Source organism: Delphinapterus leucas, chromosome 14 (assembly GCF_059928025.1).
Source record: "Delphinapterus leucas isolate spDelLeu-1000000601 "Yukka" chromosome 14, BTC_Dleu_Yukka2, whole genome shotgun sequence".
In the NCBI taxonomy this organism is placed as follows: Eukaryota; Metazoa; Chordata; class Mammalia; order Artiodactyla; family Monodontidae; genus Delphinapterus; species Delphinapterus leucas.
Window position 1 is genome coordinate 70155075 of NC_143142.1, and position 24262 is coordinate 70179336.

General features: G+C 36.3%; 1 protein-coding gene across 1 annotated transcript; it reads left to right on the top strand.

Moving 5' to 3' along the window:
• Nucleotides 1-12640: 12640 nt before the first annotated feature.
• On the top strand, nt 12641-15483 carry LOC149747644 (uncharacterized). Its single transcript, XM_089895207.1, has one exon. The coding sequence runs from the start codon at nt 13997-13999 to the stop codon at nt 14726-14728; it is 732 nt and encodes a 243-aa protein (XP_089751333.1). The 5' UTR covers nt 12641-13996; the 3' UTR covers nt 14729-15483.
• Nucleotides 15484-24262: the final 8779 nt, after the last annotated feature.

A 24262-nucleotide genomic window follows, 5' to 3' on the forward strand; every position in this document is an offset into this window, starting at 1 on the left:
TCTCTGAGGATGAGTGATAGAGTATATATGGGTGTTCCATGTAAAATTCTTTATATCTCTTTGTATATTTGAAATATTTCCTAATTTTCCAAAAGCAGTGTGGCTAGGACACAGCAAGTGTTGTCTGCATGAATGCACAATGAAGTCAGCTGGGGCTAACTTACTTTAGATCTTATACGTTTTGCTAAGTTTTAGTGATTTTCCTTTCCCCAGAGGAATGCCATTGAGGAGTTTTGAGCCGGAAAGTGACATATCTTATTTAATTTTAGGTGGAACAATGTGAATGCCTTGCAGAAAAGGGATTGGAGGACTGAAAAAGTAGAAATAGAAAAATTAGATTTTTGCAGTGGGTTCGGTAAAAGGAGATACAGAAATACATCCTTTCTGAACCTGTCTCTAGTCCTCCCAGCTAAGTCCACCAAACCTTCCAACCTATAGCCCCTGTTTTACCTCTGTTTCTGCCGAAGTTCCAGAACTGACCATATCAGAGAAAAAAATTATTTAAGTGCTGGGCAGGCATGCTTCATATGCTCATCTTCTGACACTTTCAACCCAGATTAGGTGAACAAGTATCAAATCTCAAGCTCTGAACACTCTGACAACAGTGTCCTGCAGTAAACACTTGTTGCAGACCTTAGCAGGGCTTTGATGCTTGCTTATAAGCCCTTATCTGTGAGCTAGTTTGTAGCCTCTGATAAGGTGAAGGTCCCTTTTGAGTTGCTGATTAGCATCTAGTTGATTTCCTTTTGTATCCCAGTAGTGCTTGCAGTTTTACAATACCCAGTTCTTTTTTTTTTTTGCGGTACGCGGGCCTCTCACTGTTGTGGCCTCTCCCGCTGCAGAGCACAGGCCCCAGACGCGCAGGCTCAGCGGCCATGGCTCACGGGCCCAGCCGCTCCGCGGCATGTGGGATCTTCCCAGACTGGGGCACGAACCCGTGTCCCCTGTCCCCTGCATTGGCAGGCGGACTCTCAACCACTGCGCCACCAGGGAAGCCCCAGGACCTAGTTCTTTTAAGGCCCCATTCCTGAAGACTGGGTCTTTCCCAGGAACTTTAGCTCCAGGTGCTAGGGCCCTATTGACTCCTGGCAGATCTTGACAGACTGCAAAACTGCAGAGCTCTTAACAGATTTCTAATTTCTGTACTCGGGACACCTGTTGGAAAGTTAAACTTCTCCAATGTGGACACCTGAGTGCTAATCATCTATCTGCCTAAATCCCAGTCAGGGACAGTAGAGTTTGTATGATTAGAAGGCTGGCAGCCTTGGCTGAATTTGCTAAGCCCTTTCTATGTTTTAGAAATAGATTCTTGCATTTCCTGTCCCCACGGATAGTCTATTTCCAGCCCTCAACACCATCCCTGTCTTGTTAACATCCAGGCCTCCCTGATGCATCTTGAGGTAAGTTACCAGCATGTTTATTATTCTTTTCAATAGTTTGCTTGATCTCTTTGATTCACTTCGAAATATTTTTTACTCCACTCCCTCTACCTCCCTGCTATTAATCTTTTCTTCTAATAGCTTTATTGAGATATAATTCAGATTATAAGATTTACCCATTTAAATGTATAATTTCTCTCTCCCCATTATTCTTAACGAAAATGTACAAGAATTATAGAATGACCTTAATTAAATGATTGTTGGGGCTTCCCTGGTGGCGCAGTGGTTGAGAGTCCGCCTGCCGATGCAGGGGACACGGGTTCATGCCCCGGTCCGGGAGGATCCCACTTGCCGTGGAGTGGCTGGGCGCATGAGCCATAGCCGCTGAGCCTGCGCATCCGGAGCCTGTGCTCCGCAACGGGAGAGGCCACAGCAGTGAAAGGCCCGCGTACAAAAAAAAAAAAACAAAAACAAAAGAAATGATTGTTGGATGAGTGTCTGGGGAAACCTCAGGTTCACACACTAAACTTAGCTTGGGACTCATTAAGTGTTTCTTTAAGATTTGATGGCTCATCAAGGACGTGGGGATAATAACACTTAATTCTTGAGAGGTTATGAAGCTTAAGTTATGGTCAGAGGAGTGCACCCACTTATAAAACCACATCTCTCCGTAGTATATGTCAGTAATTGTCCTGGAAAGGACTTAACATCCGGGTGTTAAGGCCCATTTAGGGGGCTGCAGTGACATTTTGCAACAACAGATGGTGCTGTGGTGCTATTTTCTTCCTCCCTCCCTCCCTCCTCCCTCCCTCCCTCCTTCCTCCCTTCCTCCCTTCCTCCCTCCCTCCCTCCCTCCCTCCCTCCCTCCCTCCTTCCCTCCCTCCTTCCCTCCCTCCCTCCCCCCTCCTTCCTTCCTTCCTTCCTTTTCTTTTCTCTCTCTCTCTCTCTCTCCCTCCGTCCCTCCCTTGCTCCTCCCCTCCTTCCCTCCCTTCCTTCCTTCCTTCCACCCATTAAAAATACTAATAGGACTTAGGTAAAACTCAAGTGAGTCACTTTTGTCTTTTAAGGAGCAGATTTTTAAAAAAATCTTGAATAATGAGGGACACAGTTGTAGTGCCAAAATAATTGACCTACTATTTAAGAGAAGAATTTTATTAATTTTGTATATCTTTCTAGAAAACAGAACCTGGGTAAACAGGTTGAAGTTACTGAGATGAAGTCTTCAACTCAACATAGGGAGGAAAGATCTAGCAGGAGAGTCAACCCAGAAAGGAATACTGAACCCTAGAAAACAGACGAGCTCCCGGTCACGGCACATAGCACAGAGAGGCTGGCATAAGGGTTCACTTCATTCACTGGCGTTTGACCTGAATGTTTAGAATCCTTTTAACTCAAACATAATTACATCCATTTATAAAAGCAGAGCATTTCCCGCAATAAAACACAACTACTATTTAAACAAAGTTTAAAATTTATAATCAAAGGTAAAATGTTACATGCATTGTGAACTGTAATAAGGCTGGAATATAAACTCCAACAGGACAAGTGCTTGCCTATTTTATTTATTGCTGTATAAATCCCCATTGCCCAGAAAAATACCTGATATGTTTTCATCAATTCACTTGACGAATGAATAAAAAACCCTCAATATTCTATCAGTAAAAACACATTTGACATTTTAAAGTAGACTTAGAATGGAATCTAGTGTAATGTGAAATTAGAAAAAAATCACTGATACGGATCAAACAGTTGCTTGCTCCCAATTTGAGTAGCACTAATTATTGTTGATCCAAGATGTTACCTAAGTAATACTTCATTATTTTAAATTTGCTGAAATAACATTTTGTCATAGAATTCTGTCCTAGATTTTGGGAATTGAATTCGTAAAAAAAAAAAAATTCTTTTATGATAATCACGTAAGAAAATGTATGAAATTTTCCTTTTTTTAACTTCTATATTTACAGATTTTGTGCAAAGCACTAATTGAATACATACCAGTTCTGAAAGGGCTTTTGAAAAGTTCTTTGCACATTTGTGTATGTTATAATGATTTTTTCATGCATTTAAATTAGTTGAATAATACTAATTAACACTAGCCACTATATTTTTAAACCTCTTGTTTGGCTTGTTAGTTACTATGTCCAACAATAAAAATGATGAACTAAAATAATCGCTTTGGCTAAAAATTACTCCAAATCAGGGAACAGGAGCTGTCCTACTGGTCTCAGCCAATTAGTGGACCAAACTTGATTTAACTGTCAGACTATGGTGTAATTTAAACCCAGGAGTTTTTTGTGTGTGTGGATAAAAATATAAAACAATTTGACAGAGCATTAATAGGTGAATTTGAAAGAGACCACCAGATTCTTTTGGCTAAAGAATGGCCAAATACAAAGCACCTTTACTATTTCACTAACAAAGTTTTCCAATTCTTTTGGCTAAAAATTCACCAGAGATCGAAGAGTCCTTATAGGGAATCCTGACTTAACTGTGAAGTATACCCAGGTATAGAATGTCTGACTATGAAGATAGTTGGAAACACTATAAGGGTCACCAATTTCATAACCTAGGATGCAAAAAGCACCCCCAGGGTTGGGCAAAGTGGCAATCCCGGATTTACCCATATGCATGTTAATCCAGGTGTGTTTTACTCTGTCCTGTTGAGTGATGTAGTAATACCTGTATTAAACTGTTCTTTGACAAAATAGAGATCATATGAATTTCACAGTAACATACTTTCTTCAGTACTTTGCAATTTGGTTTTGCAACTCTTTAATTAATCAGGCATTTTGAAAGTGTGATTACTTGTGCAGTTACTGCACAAGTATCAGATTATTTATTCCTCTGTAGGCTACCAAAAAAAGGTATAGATGCAAACGAATGCCTGTGAAATTTTATCTACTCTGTGGTTATGGTGCTCCAGGGTCAAATTAAGATAGTGTCTTCCTACCATCATAAGATAGTATATTACTAAGAATGCAATCCAGCTGTTATAGAATTTTAGGGGCTGCAGCAGCTCTTCATTATTAAAAATTTAGAGGTTAGCCTTCTTCCAGTTGTCTGTTCCACTGTTCATAGGATATTGCTCTAATCTCTGTGTTACAGGATGGCTCACCCACTGATCTGCTTTTGAATGAAAAGGAAGGGCATATTCCTTGCTCTTAAGTATACAACCAGAAGTTGCACGTATACCTTCTTTTCTCATGCCGTGGGCCAGGATTTAGTCATACGGCCACACCTTGCTACATGGGCAGTTGGGCAGGATAGCCTTTATTGTTGGCAGGCATGTACCCAGCTAAATATTCTGGGGTTTGCTTACTATGAAAGTGAAAGAGAGGCTAATTATTAGGGAAAGCTAGCAGTGTGTCAAACATGTAGCCAGCCTGGAAAAAAAGCCCAGTTTGTAGTCATTTCAAGTGCGATTGATGCTGATGTTATTATCAGTGTTCAATACTATTGAAACATTTCATTCACATGGATTCTTAGAGCCTACAGGCCCAAGTCATTTCTTGGCAGGCATTGTGTTATACTGCTTTTCGAAACAAATGACTCTCTCACTCTCTTCCCTCTTCCATAAATTTTTCATTGCCTATTTATTTTAGAAGCTGAGGCAATGACATTCTGTTTTAGTTGATTCCAATGAGAACTCTTAAGCTAAAAATGGTGAATACATTTATAAGAAGACGTCTGAAAGGGTTAAACTACACACACACACACAAAATATTTCTTCCTAAATATTTCAGGGAATTCCATCACTTTTCTTTACAACATTTTCTAAGTTAGTGCTTCTCAGACTTTGGTGTGCATTAGAGTCATCTAAGCAGAGTACAAAACTCCCTTTAGATTTAGTGAGGCCCAGGAGTAAGCATTCCAAAGAAGTCTCCCCAATCCTTTCCAACTCTGGAACTTGAATATTTGCTTTTTTTTTTTTTTTAAGAAAAGGAAAGCTAATGAACTCTCTAATGGATTGTCTGCCTTTCTTCATCCTGATCTGGGACATACGGGTGGCTACTAGTCTGAAAGACAGCAGGAGGTTCTGACCACGATGATTAAACTGGTTTTGTCAGTTCTCCTCTTGGGGCCTCAATGTTTTCAATTGCAAATTGGCAGGGTTGGATAGATGGTTTACATGTTATTGGTAGATTGAGATGTATTAAATTAGATGAATCTCTAGCTAGTCAATTAGTGCTCATGATATATCATTAAAGAACATTATTTTTGAATTAGCTTTTGATTACTTACTGTATGAGTCATTTTTTTAAAACTTACATTATTCAAGTACCATTCTTCACCAAGAACTTTCTGTGCCACTTTTGTGAAGATCTCTCAGGATATATGTGTTGGATACTAATTGTTAACTTCTAGATTGATAGTTATTTCTAAACTCCAGCCTATTGCAATTTAGATTTTGCTGAGTCGCAGTGACATTTCTACCTGTGTAAAGCAGAGGCTGCCTCAGCAGTTAAATATGAAGACGTTGGAAGAAACTTGTTGAATCAATTCCCTTTAACTAAATTTCCTAGTGCCCTTCTGAAAGATGGAAGACCTTGGTGAATACATTTTTATATCAGATTTACCAGCTCTCAGAGTTGGAGCTCTGAGGAAGTGAGCTCAGGATAGACACATTTTTCTGGAAGCTGAGGGAGAAGTACTGGAAAGTTTTAGAGCATGGGAGGAGAGCCTGAAAGTGTTAAAGCCTAGTGAGGAGAGAGCTATGCACCTAAAAGAGGAGGTGCCAACAAGGGGAGAGAAGATGGCCATGCTTAGTTGGAAAGAAAGCAATGGCAAATATCACCTGCTCCAGAATTTTATCATGGAGACAACCCCAAAGTCAGGAGGAAGGGTAAATGAGAGAAACGTTGCTAAAAGTTAAGACAATGTAACATGACTTATAATTTGAGAATTTTTTTTTTCTCTTTGGAGAGCCAGGAGGGAATAGCTCCCATAGGCAAGATTGGTTTTCTTGTTTGTTGTATTAATTACTACCTTACTTTTTCCTCTAAGGTGGATCCTATATTGGGGAATGATAGCTTATTACTTAATTTAGTTCATACCTGCACTGATGCATCATAGTTCATAACATGGTAGCATCAATCAACTCAATTATTTCTGAAAATTCCAGGTATAAAGGCCACTGTTCAAAATAAAAATTGTTCCTGGAGTTAAGCGTGTGGTAGAAAATGGAGAAAAAGCATGGAAAATGTATTGTGAATGTTGAACCCCCTGGAAAACAGCCAGTGAGTGTTTATTTTTCCATTTTGACAGCTTGCTTATGTGAGTCTTATACTCAGTCTTTACAGAAAATTCTAGTAGTTTTTGTAATCTTCAAGAAAAGGAATGAATACTTCTAGTTATTGAAGAAAAGTCAATTTATTAACTTTTCAACCACTCATTGTCAATCACAAATCTTATATTTCTATTCATACATTATGTCACTCCATGCATAGTTTAAAAACTATTTCAAATACTTATTAATCTCCAACAGGTGCAATTTTCTGTCAATACGAATTAATCAAATTTTGAAATGTCCTATAGTCATAATTCAAAATAATTATGTAATTTTGGCTTTAACTTCTTCAATTTGATTTGTTTTTAAGTTTGATGTCCAGATTTTATTATATAATTAATAGATTTTTCTTTTGGCACAAATTTTAGACCTGTCAGAGCTCAAATATTTCCAAAATCCTTGAAAATCAGGAGCTAATCCTGGATATGGTCCCTAGATCTAAGAGGGATCCTCTCTAAAAATTCTGTTTTATTTACGTGCAATTTGTTAAGATGATTGTTTATGTTTTAATAGCAATGTTAACCACGTGCTAGATGATATTTACAATAGCATTTTTTTTTTTTTGGTAAATAGGCAAATCTAATCAAATTGCCCTTGGCATTAAAAAAATGTAAAACTGGATGGAATAATAAAAGTACAGTTTGAAATAAACAGTCCAAAGGAAAAAAAAAAGGCATGGAGTAACATATTTCTGCACTGAATGAACGATTTTTAAGAAGTTTTTCATTGGAGTAGAGCTGATTTACAACGTTGTGTTACCTTCTGCTGTATAGCAAAGTGATTCAGTTATACATACACATATATCCACTCTTTTTTAGATTCTTTTCCCATACAAGTCATTACAGCGTATTTAGTAGAGTTCCCTGTGCTATACAGTAGGTCCTTATTAGTTATCTGTTTTATATATAGTAGTGTGTATATGTCAATCCCTATCTCCCAATTTATCCCTCTCCCTTTTTCCCCCCTGGTAACCATAAGATTGTTTTCTACATCTGTGACTCTGTTTCTGTTTTGTGAATAAGTTCATTTGTCCCATGTTTTTAGATTCCACATATAAGTGGTATCATTTGGTATTTGTCCTTCTCTGTCTGAATTACTTCACTCAGTGTAACAATCTCTGGGTCCATCCATGTTGCTGCAAATGGCATTATTTCGTTCATTTTATAGCTGAATAATATTCCGTTGTATATATGTACCACATCTTTATCCACTCTTCTGTCAATGGACATTTAGGTTGCTTCCATGTCCTGGTTTTTGTAAATAGTGCTACAGTGAACATCGGGGTGCATGTATGTTTTTTGCTGAATGAAAGATTTTTAAGGAAGACAATTCTGCCTCAAAAGCAAGAGATTTTTTCTCTTGATCCAGGGTAATGAGACCCCTTACCCGACATGCACACAAATCATTTCCAGATTCGTTGTGATTTTTTTACTTCACTATGATGCCAAAACACTCTAATTAAAATTACATTCTTTTTATGAAGCTAATCATTAGCTAATGTTATGGTTTCTCCAAATAATGCCAAACTTACAAATGTTTTCAAAAGCTATTTAAAGTAAGATTTAGAATATATATTTCTCTTTTCAACTAGATATTTGAACAGTTATGGAGAGAGAGTTTTTCTATTGAGGGAGAGTTTGACAAATGGAATAAAATATCAACTGAAGATTATAGGCAAAAAAAAAGTATATATATATATAAAGACAGGTTCAGTGGTTTTATTTTTCCTCTTAGGGAATATATAATATGCTAATCTTTTTCAATGTATAAACAGAGAACTTAAAACTTTATTTAATAGACATAGCTAATGCATTTGAGTTTTATTTTGTGGCCACTATTGGTGAACACCGATGCGCTAGTTAATGTTCTATCCAATGCTGCAAGAGCTTAAATTAAAAAATTCAGATCCAAAGCAACCTAACACACACAAATTACTTCTTGGGCTTTTGTGTTTGTGATCAAAGCCACAACCAATAGCTAGGTCTGACCCCACTGTCACAGGCACTATCTTGGAGTGGAAACTATCCATCATTTTCTAGTGAGAGGACTGAGTTTCCAACAAGGCAAGAAGACTGGATAATTGGCCTGGTGGGTCAGTTTTATTTTGCTTATAAACTGTATTCAGATTGTCTAGTTAATCAGCCCTGGCAAATTGAGTAATAACTGAAGACTAAGCAGTTATATCAACATAAGAGAAACCATATGAATCCTGATTTCGTCAATTTTCTACTGAATAGAAATGGAATTTTGTTGAAAATGCTAGGATATATCAGGCCTTCCCTTATTCAGTGACAATGTATAACTGTTATTTTCATTTCTTTCAAGTAGTATTATACTATATGAACATTTGCATTGTCTAACTGTCTGTAATTTTTATATCATGTTTTCTTTATTTAATTACAGTCATATTTGCTTTTAATCTTAGTGATGATCACCCAGTGGGCCATTGTTTACACATATAGCTAGTTTTGATATAACTGATTGTTATCTGATCAGCAAAGCAGTAGATGTAAGGAAAGTTTTTCCTTGAATTTCTAATAAACTTCCTGACTTTAACACTGTATCTCAGGTTTCTCCTTTCTTTTTGTTTGTTTGTTTTTTGGGTTTGTTTGTTTGTTTGTTTTTGTTTGTTTTTTGTTTTTAACGTGTTTATTTTATTTCTTTAATGTTTTTTAAATTGTGATAAAAGTCACATAATATAAAACAAACTATTTTAACCATATTTAGCTGTACAGTTCAGTGGCACTAAGTACATTCCCATTGTTGTGCAATTCTCACCATCATCCATCTTCCGAATTTTTCACCTTCCTAAATTGAAGCTCTGTCCCCATTAAACACTAACTCCCCATTCCCCCTCCCCACCCCCAGACCCCCCTGACCCCTGGCATCTACCAATGTACTTTCTGACTCTGAATTTGGCTATTCTAGGTACCTTGTATAAGTGGAATCAAACAGTATTTGTCTGCATCTAGTGTATATTGGAATGCATTTTTAAGGTTCACTTAATATATGTCCTGCAAACATGCAAACAGGATCTTTAACCTGTTTTGAAGAAGCCTATCCCCTCAAGACTTTCTTCATTGATCCCTCCCTTTTATTATTTTAACAAGTATTTATGAAATAGTTCAGACATTCAAGTATAAAGAGTAAGAACATTATCATACCATGCATTAAATACCCAACTTAAGAAATAAAACATCATGAAACATGTCATTTCCATCCTCTTCAGCACTTTCCTGTTCAAATTTTAGCCACTATCCTCAATTTGTCTAAGCTCAGATTTCTTAACCTCCCTTACCTTCACTTCACACATAACAATGCTTAATTATTTCTGTATTTACATAATCTTATTTATTGTATGCAGAGCTCCTTGAGGTGAGATAGAGACTGAGAAATGCATGTTGACAGACTACAAAATGCTTGGTCTTTCTTAGCTCTGCCTTGGACTCAGACTCGTATTCTGTTAGACAGAGCACTGAGTTACTGTTAACACAGGGTATGTCTTTGTCTAAGGGGTTTTTAAAGTGGTGGTTTTAATTGCAGGGACCCCCAGGCTCAGAAGGAGAAAATTGGATTGTTAATACTTCCTAAATTGTGTTAATAAGGACAAGTCTATGCACCACTATTATTCTCAGTATTCTTATTTCTAAAGTAACTGGTAGAGGGTGATTTTGGTAAGCAGTCAGTTCCCTTTTAGTTCTGATAATGTATAAACATTTATTTTTATGTCTCATAAAAGCTCTGTGGTGGTGTATCTTCATAGGATGCACCTATATATATGCTTGAAACGTGGGGCTATTTAATAAAGGAATAGCATACTATGATGATAATTGATGGTGTATAATCTTGACCCCCAAACATTAATAAAGTATTTACAATAATAAAAGATAATGACTCAACCACAGTTAATTATTTTGAGAGAATATATTATTCGAAAAATGTATTCATTAAATAAAATAAAGCATTTGATTTATTCAGTAGTGAAGTCTTATTTTAGATACTCATCTCCTACTAACAATCTCATGACATGTCACAAGCTGGTTTAGAATTTTCAGAATAATTTCACTTCAAAATTCAACATGGTGGCTTCCTTTTTTAAAAATTAGCCCTGTTGTTTTGTTCCTGTAGACATTCCAGAGTCCAGATGACCATGAAGTTCAGAGTTCAGCATGTCAATTTCCACCATCAGTGGATGTCAATGGTGAGGTTTGTACCAATGTCACTGCTGCCTGCATCAGTCCAGAGAGACAATTCCAATATAGAGAGGTAATGTTTGTGACAACACTGCTTGGTACTCCAGTGTTACCCCCACGGCAGTGCTCTTGGCTCAGTATGTACTGATATATATGTGTGTGTGTATATATATATATATATATATATATATAGAGAGAGAGAGAGAGAGAGAGAGAGAGAAAGAGAGAGGGAGAGACAGATGGGTGTGGAATGGGATATATGGTTCATATATAATACACAGTTACATATAGTGAGGTATATCTATATCTATATCTCTATATATCTCATAGATAGATAGGGAATGGGCCAGTAAACAGCTCAAGTGGTACAGTGGAGGTGTGTGTTCAGCGCTCCAGGTCTCAAGGGCTCTGCTCTGTGGGGACGTGCCACACGTCTGACCCTGATCCATCCTGAGTCTGAGTCTGCCTGGATGCCATTTCTTTAGCCGTCTGAACTCTGACCTTCTTAGGGAAAATTTAAGCCAAAACAAAAGTAGAGAGAAGAGTATAAAAATAACCAATATTTGAATCACCCAGCTTCAACACGTATCAACATTTTCCCAAACACATTTTGTCAACATGCATTGTCATTTTACCGCAAATAACTCATCATGCTTCTCTATCAAATAAGGACATTTTTAGTAACATAGCTACCTTCCTGTTATCAAAACAAAATTAAAAGTAATTCCTTAGTATCATTTAATATCAAGGCCATGTTCAGATTGCCCCTACTATCTCAAAAATTATAATTGGTTTTAATTAGGATCCAAGTAAAGTGTACATGTTGCTTGGATTGTTATGTGTCTAGATCTCTTTTAGCCCAAAACAGTTCCCCACATCCCCGCTCCTTTTTTTAGATGTCACTGATTTGTTGAAGAAACTAGGTCATTTGCCGTATAGAATGCCCCACGTTCAGGATTGGATTGGTTGCTTCTTCATGATAGTTTTTGATTTGTTCCTTTATCCTGCTGTATTCCTCTGTATTTCCTGATGCTGTGTGCATTTTACTGCATAAAATCATGTATCATATAAAGTCTGGTTTTCCTACTTTTTGTGATGCTGAGATTGCTTACAGATTCAGATGGTATCAAGCTGATATCTTTATCATATTTCTCCTCAACTCTTCACCTAGTGGCTTTAATATCTATTGATAATCTTTGCCTAAATCCACTTTTCTTCATTATGGGTTGTAAATGGTGATTTTTTATTTTTTTATTTCCCTCTACATTATAGCTGAAGCTCTTTGGCAAAGATGAACCAATTGAATTGAATTGAATTGAATTGAATTGAATGAAATACAATTCTCAGAGAAATGAGAGCATAAATATTGTACTTTTCACTTATTTATTAATTTTTAAAGAAATGAATTGGTTGGTGACCAATGAATATTTTTCCTGAATCAATTTTTGATGCTTGGATTTTTCTTTTAGGCCAATTGGGAATGCTTTCAAGTTGGCTCTTGTGTCTTCTTGAGAAAGCCTGATTAGTCTTTGGCAGATTCATTGTATTTTGGCATAATAAGATGTCCTAGGAATATCATTTTGCTTTCCCTGACCCAGACTTAGAATTAACTATTCCTCCAAGGATCCCTATTCCTCCAAGGATCCCTGGTTTCTTTCAGTCAAGAGTATTAGAGACCACAATCTGTTTTTAGCTCTCCTGATTCTGATCTTAGTGTTTTTAACCTTTACTTAGAAACCTCTCTTGATGTCCCAGTGTTTTCCCCCTTAATTTGTTGCCCAGGCTCCGATCTTCCATATTTCTGAGCTCTTGTCATGCTTACTATATTCACTTCCTCTCTTAGAATGATTTCTAAGCCCTCAACCCTGGCAGAAAGTTGACATTTTTTGACGGTGACATACTTAATATTTGGGCTGGGTTATTCTGGCTCTGAATCTGCCTCTGCTCTGTTTCTTGCTACTGTGGAGCATCTTGTGGAGGATCTGAGCCCTGGTCCTTGAAACAAAACTGTCAGGTGTCAACTCTGGCAGAGCTGAGGCAACGTATTAGTAGGGGTGATCTTAAAAGGGAAGAAGCAAGAGGATTTTCTCCTTGCTTGCAAAGGTAATATAAAGCAGTTAAATTTCAGAGATGAGAGTGGTTTTAGATACCATTTAATCCCATCCAATCTCTTCACTTATTGACTGAAAAAATTATTCAGGAAAGTTGAAACTTTTGCCAGAATTTATACAGCTATTAATTGACTGAGATGGGACGAGATCAGGCAAATGAAGAAACTTCTACTAGATCTCATAATTTTGAGACTTACACCCAAGAATGCTTGATACAAAAGCCTATTCTTTTCCCACTGTCATGTTGTCATCCAACCACCATGTATTCAGCCTCTCACTTGCATAGCACTTTATAACTTACGAAGCAGTTTAACCTCCATTAATCTTTATGCCAGTACTCTAAGTCATGTGCTCCTATTAGTAGCATTTTACAGATGAGGACTTGAGCTCAGAGAGGATAGCAATTTTCCAAGTGAAAGTAGCTGGTAGCTTGCAGAAGCTGGTCTGTCTGAAAAATTTCATGCTGATAAATACTAACTGAGCTGAAGATTAGCAGAAGGGTGTGAAATAATTAAAATGCACATTGCAGGGGAATTGGGTATTAGGTTCAGAAAGGAGGAAATCCTAACCAGGAGAATTTGAGGGGTCCTTACTTGTACTATACAGTCAGCAACCTACCTGTATACTCATCTTTATCTGGGTATTTGGGGTAGGTGTTGAGTTTTTAGCATTTTTTTTTACCTTTAAAAGATTCAGACATAAGAATGAAAAAGAGTGATAATTGTGTACATTCTTTCCTCCAATTACTATCCACATACCTCTGAATGATGGGGAACCTATAATGATCGTCCCTGGAACAACCTCATTGCCTATTTTTCAACCTACAGTCACCAGCACAACTACTATGATCACAGCAAAGGAACCTACAACCACCACAGCAGACAACTCCACCACTTATGGCAACTGAACCTGTTGCCATAAAGCCCACTACCACCATGTCCCCTGAACCTGCAACCAACACAGTTTCAGCTGAACCTACAGACACCAACTGCCACAACCTCCACTTCAGCTGAAGCTGCTACCATAATGGAAGCAACCAGCAGCATTTCAACTGAACCACCTACCATGAGGGACACTACCACCCCTCTGACTGAACCTGCCACTTTGATTGAGCATAATACCACCACAACAGCTATAACCACATCAACAGAAGTCATACCCAGCGTTACTCCCACAGACCTTACAACCATAACCACTCCAACAGAACATATAACTCCTGTACCTGCGACTAGCACAACCTCTTCTGAACGTGCCTCAACAGCCATCCTGACTTCTAGTAAATCTATAAGTATCACCTCCTCGATCGATCCCAAAACCCGTTCGACTACAGGCACTTCAACTGAACTTATGACCACAACAGAAATGATCACTTCCACTGAATCTGAAAATACAATTGCTACTGAACCTACTACTTTTACAAATATAACAACCTCTTCATTTGAAATTACAACAAATGCAGTCAATACCACCTCATTCATTGAACCTGAAAGCACTACAATTTCTACTGAACCTACTACATTTAGAGATATAATAACCACTTCAGCTGAAACTACAAATATAATAACTCAAACTTCCACTTCTACTAAACCCTCTACCACAGCACCAACTATCCTTGAAGTAACCCTAAAGCTCCTACCAATTCTATTGAACCTCCAGCCAAAAAAATCACTCCCATTTAAATTTAATTTCCAAATACCACTAAATGTACAAAATGTACAGGTACAAAAGCAAGAACCAAAACTTCATAAACACTCATAATTTTTTTCAGAAGCTACTATTAAAATAACAAAACACTTCAGTAGAATTTATAACACTTCAAATGAGTCTACAACCCCACAGCTTTAACCACTTCAACCACAATGGGAACCAATACTTCAGCGGAATTTATAACCACCACTATCCTACTACCAGGACAGCCGCCACCACTCCCACTTTATCTCAACTCTCTATAGCCAGTACTTGAAGTGAACCTATCATGTGTACAACTTTGAATTTGCAACCATATCAACCATTGCTACTTATTTAATGAAACTCATCTCTCTCACAATACAGCCACCTCAGTATCATGCATTCACTCTGCCCCACATTTACCACCAATGCTAGTTAATTGAGATGACAACAACTAACATCCAGGTAACAAAGGCCACAACTACCAAAGCTGCCATTGCTTCTAATGAACCAACAAGCACAGTAGACCATCTTCACTATTTTAGCGGAATCAAAAAGCACCATACGTTCTATAGAATTTTACTACCACAAAGACGCTATAATAATTTCAGTTGAAGCTATGACCACCATTACTTTCACTAAATTCATAACCATCATAAACCAATACAACAATGGAAGTAACAGCTACCACAAGAAATGATGCCATAGATTTGTCTGAAATGGTGGGACTAGTTTTGGTTGTTGTGGGATCAAATGACGTGATATGTTTCAGTTGAGCCTGAAACCACCACAACTACAACCACCATGTTACATTAATTGACTACCATAACTGTTCCCAGCGCTACTTAAAAAATAAAACAACAGAAAAACATTGCAACAACACAATGATTTCCCCATAGCAAAAGAATTCTTAGTTATTATCTCTAATTATCCCATCATCTATTTCCCCCTACCATCTCTCATGTTAAATTTATATCTATAACTATTGTAGGTGATTCTCTAACCAACAGCAATACTTCATTGGAAGTTTATCACCCTCTCAAGGACAAAAGACAACCATTTAGCCCATCACTAATCCATCACTGTATTACATAAAACCCACACTTATTAGATCACCATTTTACAAGAACTGAAATTTTAACTTAAAAAGTTTATCAGTTTTCCTAAAAGTTATAGATCATATGATTTGCCTAAAAGTGAACCTAATTTGTTACTGAAAAAGCCTTATCTAAGAAATGTATGATAAAATCTCATAGTAAAATTACTATTAATATCTGTTGTTAACTACCAGTGTGTTTAAAGGATGAACATTAAATATAGAAGTATGTTAAATAAACTTACATAGAACAATTTTAATTATTATATTTTGTTTCCTATGTATGCCATACAAACATGTGGTTATTTTTCTCCTCAAATTGTTTTGTCTTTAGCATATTGGCTGCTATTAACATTACTATAAATTTGTTTTTGCTATTTCAAATGGAAGCACTAACTAAATACTGAAGAAGATTCCAAGGAAGAAAATAACTGTGCAAGATTATTAATAAAATTTTAAATTTGGACTTTGTTTATAATTTCTGCTAATTGATGAAGTTTAAATTGAGGCTTACAATGACCAGGCTGCACTGGAAATTACTGAAGCAGAATCAGTGAGGGAGCCAAGAATATATATTTTACAAATCAGTATACATTGAAAAATTATTTTAAAAATTTAGTTCTTGAGACTGTCTTAGTCCAGTCAGGCTGCAATAACATAATACCACAGACTGAGTGGCTTATAAACAACAGAAATTTATTTCTCGTAGTGGGAAGGCTGGGAAGTTCAAGAATAAGATGCTAGCAGATTTAGTATCTAGTGAGAGTTCCTGGTTCATCAACAGCTGCCTTTTCTCTGTGGCTTCACATGGTGAAAGGGGAAGGCAGCTCTCTGGGGTCTTTTTTATAAGGGCACTAACCCTATGCATGAGGGCTTCACCTTTATAACCTAATTACCTTCCAAAGGCCCTGCCTCCAAATTCCATCATATTGGGGGTAGGATTTAACATATAAATTTTGGGGACACAAATATTCAGTCTATTTCACACACTATAAAAAATGTTAGCTTCATTCAAACCTATAAAGAATGGGCTGCTATTTATTATATGATGACATTCTGGCAAGGGTGAGGAGGGAATATCTTGCTTACCAAATGGGAAAAAAAGGATGTATGTTTAAGCAAAAAATTTTAAATAAACATTTCAATACGGACCATGCTAATTAGAAATAATTTAAAAATTACTGCAACAGTAATATTATTTTTAGTATGTTAACCTATTTACCATAAATTCTACATACTTAAAAATGAAATAATTGTATTTGAATACTTTAATTTGGATTATACTTACACAAGTTGAAATTCCTTTCTCTTCAAGTCATTTCAGTTACACACACACACACACACACACACACACACACACAAGCTTACTTTTTTAAATGATAGTAAGATTTTTTTCCAGCTCAAGGTATAGTAGGTGCTCAATAAATATCTGTTGCATAAATATATAAATAGATAAATGTTAATTGACTTGCGTGTTAGTTTCCTAATGCTGCCAAATTACCAAAAATTTAAGGACTTAAAAATGCAATTTTACTATTTTTGGGCTTCCCTGGTGGCACAGTGGTTGAGAGTCCGCCTGCCGATGCAGGGGACACGGGTTCGTGCCCCAGTCCGGGAAGATCCCACATGCCGCGGAGCGGCTGGGCCCGTGAGCCATGGCCGCTGAGCCTGCGGAGCCTGTGCTTCGCAACGGGAGAGGCCACAACAGTGAGAGGCCTGCGTACCGCAAAAAAAAAAAAAAAAATGCAATTTTACTATTTTTAAAATAAAATAGAGATAATAACAATTATTATCTCTGGGGGAGAGTTGGTTTTTTTGTGTTACCTAGCTTCTAATGATGCCTGCTTTCCTTGGCCCATGGCCCCTTCTTTACATCACTTCAACCTCTGCTTTTGTCATCACACCTCTCTCTCTCTTTTACTGATCCTCTTGCTTTTCTTGTATAACTAACCTTGTGGTTACATTTGGTTCATCTTGATAATTCAAGATGATTTCCCATCTCAAGGTTTTTAATTTAATGACATCTGCAAAGTCTCTTTTGCCATGTAAAATAAGATGGGGATTAAGATGTGTACATTTTGGGGGGCATTATTCAGGCTAACATTGTTCATTTGCTGGCCCCCCAAAGATTCTTATCCATCCAAATATAAAATACATTCACTCTATCTCAAACTCTCAGCCTCAGCCCATTACAGCATCAACTCAAGTCCAAAATATCTAAGCTCCGTGAACCTAAAAGTCCCCAATTTCATCATCTAAATCATCTTAAAATTAGGCAGGAATGAAGTTCTGGATATAATCCATTCTGGGACAAAATAGCTTTTCATCTGTGGACCTGCAGAACTAGAAAACAAGTTATCTGCTTCCGAAGTATAATGGTGAGACAGGCGTAACATAACATTTATAGATAGTCCCATTCCAAAAAGGAGAAAATGAAAGAAAGAATTAGCCACTGGTCCCAAGCAATTTAGAGATCCAGACAGAAAAACAGCATTAGGTTTCAAGGCCTGGAAATAGCCCTCTGGCTTGAGGCTCCAACTTTTTGGGTCTTCTGTTTCATCCTTTTACTTGAAAAGCAGTCATTCTTCCTTTTCTTGAAAAGTAGCGTATGTTTGCAGCTGAGTAGGGTTGTCAGCCTGTTTCCCGCCTGAGGAGTTTTGAGAGTCCAAGTAACTTCCTTTATTTCATCCTGTCTCTCTCCCTTGCATTCCAAGCTGGCAGTGTTTCTGCTGGTATAAAATTCTCAAGGACCTTGTGGTCCCCTGTGTATGTCACTTCATTGAACAAGATACTCCTCCACAGATCTTTCCTGGAAAGATTCCATCTCTATTCCTGGCTTCTGCTGAGATGACTGAGGGAATCCATGAATCACAAGCTCTTCAAAGAGCTGTCTCTATTATTGAATACTCTGACTTTTTATCCTTCCAAGGCACTAGTAAAAGGTTGTCCAACCGCACTCCTGGCTCTCTCCCTAGCATGCTTTCCTAACAGTGAATCTCCTATTTTTAGCACCTTCTGCAATCTGGATAGGCTGAGAATTTCCCAAATCATCAAGTCCTCATTTTTTTATGCTTAACAGTTCTTCCCTAAATTTATCTGTTTCCTCTTGCATTTTACTATAAATAACAAGAACAAACCAGTTCACACCTTCAACACTTTGCTTGGAAATCTCTTCAGCTAAATGTCCAAGTTCATTGCTTACAAGTCCACTTTCCACATAACTAAATGATGAAGGACACCATTCAGCTAAGTTTATGCCTTTATATAACAAGGATCCAATTTCCACTACTTTCCAATAACATGTTTCTCATTTTCACCCGAGCCCTCACCAGCAGCACCTTTAACATCCATTTTTCTACCAACAGTCTGTTTATGATGATTTAGTTATTCTCTAAGACAATATAGGCCTCCTCTACCATGCTTCTCACTTTCTTCTGAAACTGCAATAGCAGAGTTATTAACATCCATATAGATGGCTATTAACCATATATCATCTGAGATCTGTTGAAGGCAATCTCGGCTTTTTGTATCACGCACCTCAGAAATTTTCCAACCTCTTTTCATTGACCAGTTCTAAAGCCACTTCCACTTATTTAGATATTTGTTATCACAGAACCTTCCAGGACCCAATATCTGTATTAGTTTCCTATTGCTGCACCACAAACTTTGTGGCTTAAAGCAATACAAATTTATTGAATTACAGTTTTAGAAGTTAGAATTCCTGAGTGGGTGAATCAATTTATAGTTTTCTCACTCTACAATAAGTGAATACGTATTTTTCTCAAGCTCACACAGAACATATGCAAAAATTGACCATATATATAGAATAATTCTCAATAAATTTCAGAATTGGTATTATTCCAATCATTTTCTCTTATCATAAACAATTGAAATTAGAAGCAAAATTTAAAAGATGACTAGAAGAGCCCTAACACTGGAGAATATTTTAAAAACTTAAAAATAAATTATGAGTCAAATAAAAAATGGAAATTAGAAAATTCTAAGAACTTCATAATGAAAATATTATATTCCTTCTAGATGAATTTAGAAGAAAATTTATATTTTTGCTAAGTTTATATTGAAAAATGTAATGCTAAAAGTTAATGAGTTAAGCATTATCTTAAAATTATAAAGAAAAACAGAATAAAGTCCAAGTGTAATGTTTTATGTTTCTCTCCTTTTTATTAATTTTTCAATAAATTTTTATACATATATTTATATATCTAGATTAAGATATAAAACATGTCCATCACCCTAGAAATTCCTTATTCCTAATACAAGTGCCCCATTTCCCCAGAGGTAACCATCATTCTGAATTCTGTCACCATAGATTAATTTTGACTGTCCTTTATTCACATAAATATAATTGCATAGTATATATGCTTTTGAACATGGCTTCTTTCAATCAACAAAATGTCTATGTCATGTATTGGCGGGTAAGCATATGTTTAGCTTTAGTTATCCAAATATAATTTTCACATTATTTTCCTATTTAAAATGTTGCTGTTTGGCTTGCCATTTCTATATAAAATATCAAAAGTCTCATACTGTCATTTAATTCTATTTTCCTGTAATTATTTGATATCATTTCTCTCTGCTGTTCACTCAGACCTCTCTCTATCAATCTCTATCCTTCCCTTTAATGCCTTCCCTTTCTACTTTCCTACAAAGCCCTCCTTTTTCTCCTCTACTAGCCTTGCTTATCATGATCTTTAAGAGCTGGACCAGAAATTGACTCCTACGTGCAATGGCCAGATTCAAACTATTTCTTCGCTTTCTTTATATTTTTAATGACATCAGTTCAATCCCACTTATTGTCAGCCCCATCTCACTATTCCTGACTGAGCCAACCTCAGGTCTTCCCCACTCAATCCCATAAACCTCCCCCAACACAACATGTAGCCTTAGTTCCTGCCTCAGTTCCAGACCTAACTACAATTGAGAAAGGAGTTATATTTATCATGCCACCGTGATAAATCTGAAAACATATCGCCAGAGTCTTGTTTATGTTCATTATTGTTGTTTGGCCTTTACAATAGATTTAATCTATTAAATGTCTTTCTCCCCATTCCCACCATGACTTTCCGCCTTAGCACTTAGTGATGTCTAGTTAATGGAGGTGGCATTCTAAATATGCCTTGGAATGCAAAAAGTATTTCTTGAAACATTGATATCCCATAAGTAGAAGCAATAATACTTCATGCATGGAGGATTGTAATTAGAATAATATTATGATCACATAGTATACTCATTGGTAAAGGCATACACACCTTTCCATACTAAATGTCACCAATATTAATGGCAAACTGCATCTGAGTCAAGCACTTAACCAGGGGCACTATCCACTAAGTGTGATTCAGTGACATTTGATAATAAAGAGAGTGATTATTTTCTTCACCACTTACATATTTTAAAAGAAGTTTGCATATCAGACTTAAGTAAAAGTCAAATGACCAATTTTAGCCTTTAAGAAATAGTATTTTTATAGTAAAACTATAATATTTGTCCTTAAATGCTTAAAAGCTGTTATTTAGAGGAAAAGTTATTTCTAGAAAAAAGAAATAGGGAATATAAGTTAAAGTTACAAAGAAGAATATTTCAACATAGCATGAGAACGTTTTTCTGACAATAAGTATCATTAGAAAATAAAATGCCAAAATTCTAGAAAATTCATGAACTCTAGTCACTGGCACTCATCACAGGAGGTTGAATGATGCAGTTGGCCTTCATTCAATGGAGGACTGAATTAGAAATCGAGGGTCTTAAAAAATTTACACATATAAATATAAATTTACAGATAACAAAACAATGTTATCCTTGATATATCAAAATACTACAATTTTAAAAATCTTTGGAAGTTATAATCTAAACTCCAATATGTCATTTATTAATGAGATGAGCATACAGTCTCAGATTACATCGATTGTGCCAGAATAATACTAATAGTTCTTTCACTCTGAAAAGTGTCTTGGGTAAGATGGTAAAATATATGGTCACCCAATTTATAAACAAAGACTAGATTGTAAACTCTGTGATAGCAGGGATCTTATCTATGTTATTCACTGTGCCCAAAAGAGTGACTGGCAGAAGTTAGCTGCTCAATAAACCTTTGTTGAGTAAAATGAGTGTCGTGTAAATGGAAAGACACTATTCCCTCAATAAAAAACATCTATACACGTTTTAAGCCAACATGGATTAGGGCTCTTGAATAATTTGGAATTAGAAAAATCACTAAATTGCAACTGAACTAATATTAAAAAGTTGATTAAGCTTCTATTTTGATTTAGTGCCACTAATTATAGTACCACAGTGTTCCTTAAATAATTTTTAGCTGCTTTTATTTCAGTGAAAGAACACTATCCTCGAGATACTAGGACCAGAACTAGGAAAAATAAAATTAAAAACAAAATTTTTTAAAGATAATCATATATATTAACATAACAGAGTTATATGATTTAAAAGAAATATATTTTATGTACTGAAATAAATGCACTAATAATAATTCTAATATTGTTCATAAAAGTTTCTTTTGTATCTTCTCTGAGTTTTTCACAATAATATTCTTACACATTAGAACTATTCAGATGATTTAGGAACTTCAAATAGCAATCGTAGTAAACTTTGAAATCTGATATCTGGCTGGTTAATTACTATATCAACTACATAAGAAAACACAATGAATATAATAATCTCTTTGCTTAACTGATTGCCAATGATCAGAGAGCTTGAGCTGTCTACTGGCTCTCAGCCATTGGCAATAGAGAGAAGGAAGAATGCACAGATATTTTAATTATCTTCATGATGCTAATGGTCAGATTTCATCCACAAAAGTATATGATATGGCTAAAATTTTTAAAAAGTCAATGTTGACCTAGAATTTAAGATAATAGTGGTGTTCACTTCCTGTTAATAGATGACATCAGAATAGCCCACTGCTGACAAACTTGGCTAATAAAAACTCAAATATCAATGCTCTTAGTTACTCTGTTACACAAGAAAGTATACAACCAATATTTCTGGCTAAATGGCCTGCCTAAGTTAAAGAGCTTTCATGGGAGAGTATGATAAATAATGAGATATATCCATATACTTTTTATACATCTTCTCGTTCAATTAGTTTGATCTATGGAATAAGAAATGCACAAGATACGTGGGTTTTAAAACCCCCAAATATGTGCACATCACAATACATGATTTTACATGATTTTTAAAAATGTTTAGTTTTATATTTTCTTTGGAACTTAGTAATTGGGTCATGTAGGATTTGAGGGTGGGAATTAAAAGTTTCTGCAGAAGCGATAGAATGATGTAACACTTTCCAGGCTACTGGATAGCACAGAGGTACAATCAAATGCTTATGGAATCTCATTTGCTCTATGGTTATGGTACCCCGGTGCCAAATTAAGATGTGTATCTCAGTATCATAGTAAGGCAGTATTTTAGGTTGCTCTTGAGTTTTGCTATATGGAATCGGTCCAGGGTCTTCTCACCTTGTCTCCTGTTGCTCCACCATCCTTAGTGTGTTGTTCTTAAACACAGCATCTGAAATGATATACCTGCACGTCCACATTCCAGCTGTCCAAGTGAAAAAAAGAAAGGGGGCGTGTATGCCCCACCCTTTTAAATGATTAACTTTGTTGCTGCTGACTTAAATTGGCTGATATCTCATTATACAGAACTTAGTCATATGGATGCACCTGGCATCAAAGGGGACCGGCAAAGGCAGGCTTTATTCTGGGTGTCCATGCGCCAACTCAAAATATGGAGGTTCTCTTACAATGAAAATGAAGGCAAGAATGATTATTTAGAATAATTTGTACTTCTGAAATGTGTACCCATATTTTAAAGACAATCCAGTTTAATTTCTATTCTACTTAAAGTCCATAAATTTGGTTTGCTAATGATAACCTATGGATTTTCAGTTGGATTAAATTCAATGTTCATGTTTATTGTTATGGAAACTTTCACATCACTTGGGCCCCTTATAATTCCCTTGCCCAGAGGCCACACAGTGGCATCATGGGTTAGTTTTACTGCTGAGCAGACATCATGTTTTCATTGCTCTGTGGAACAAATCCTCTCCTTACCTTCTCCTTCTTTCCATGGATTTTTCATGCTCATTTTGTTCTAGAGTAGTTTCTCAGCCTTGGCTCTATTAATATTTTGGGTACAACAATTCTTTGTTATCAGGGGATGTTTAGCAGCATTCCTGGCCTCTACGCAGTAGATGCCACTAGCAACCCCTCCTTATAGTTGTAACAATTAAAAGTGTCCCTCAACATTGCCAAATGACCCCTGGGGAACCCTCTTTTTGAGAAGAATTCACTCTTTAGAGGCTTTAGTGTTATTTTGCTTCCATTTGTTACAGTAGATAAGGGAAAGGCAATTTATTAAATTTTCAACGATTACCTGTAAATCAGAAATCTGATATTTTTTGTGCTATCTGTAAGTATAGTTAAAATTTTTATTCTATGTATTATTAATCTAAAATATTAGTATTTTCCTAGGAATATATAACTATAATCATA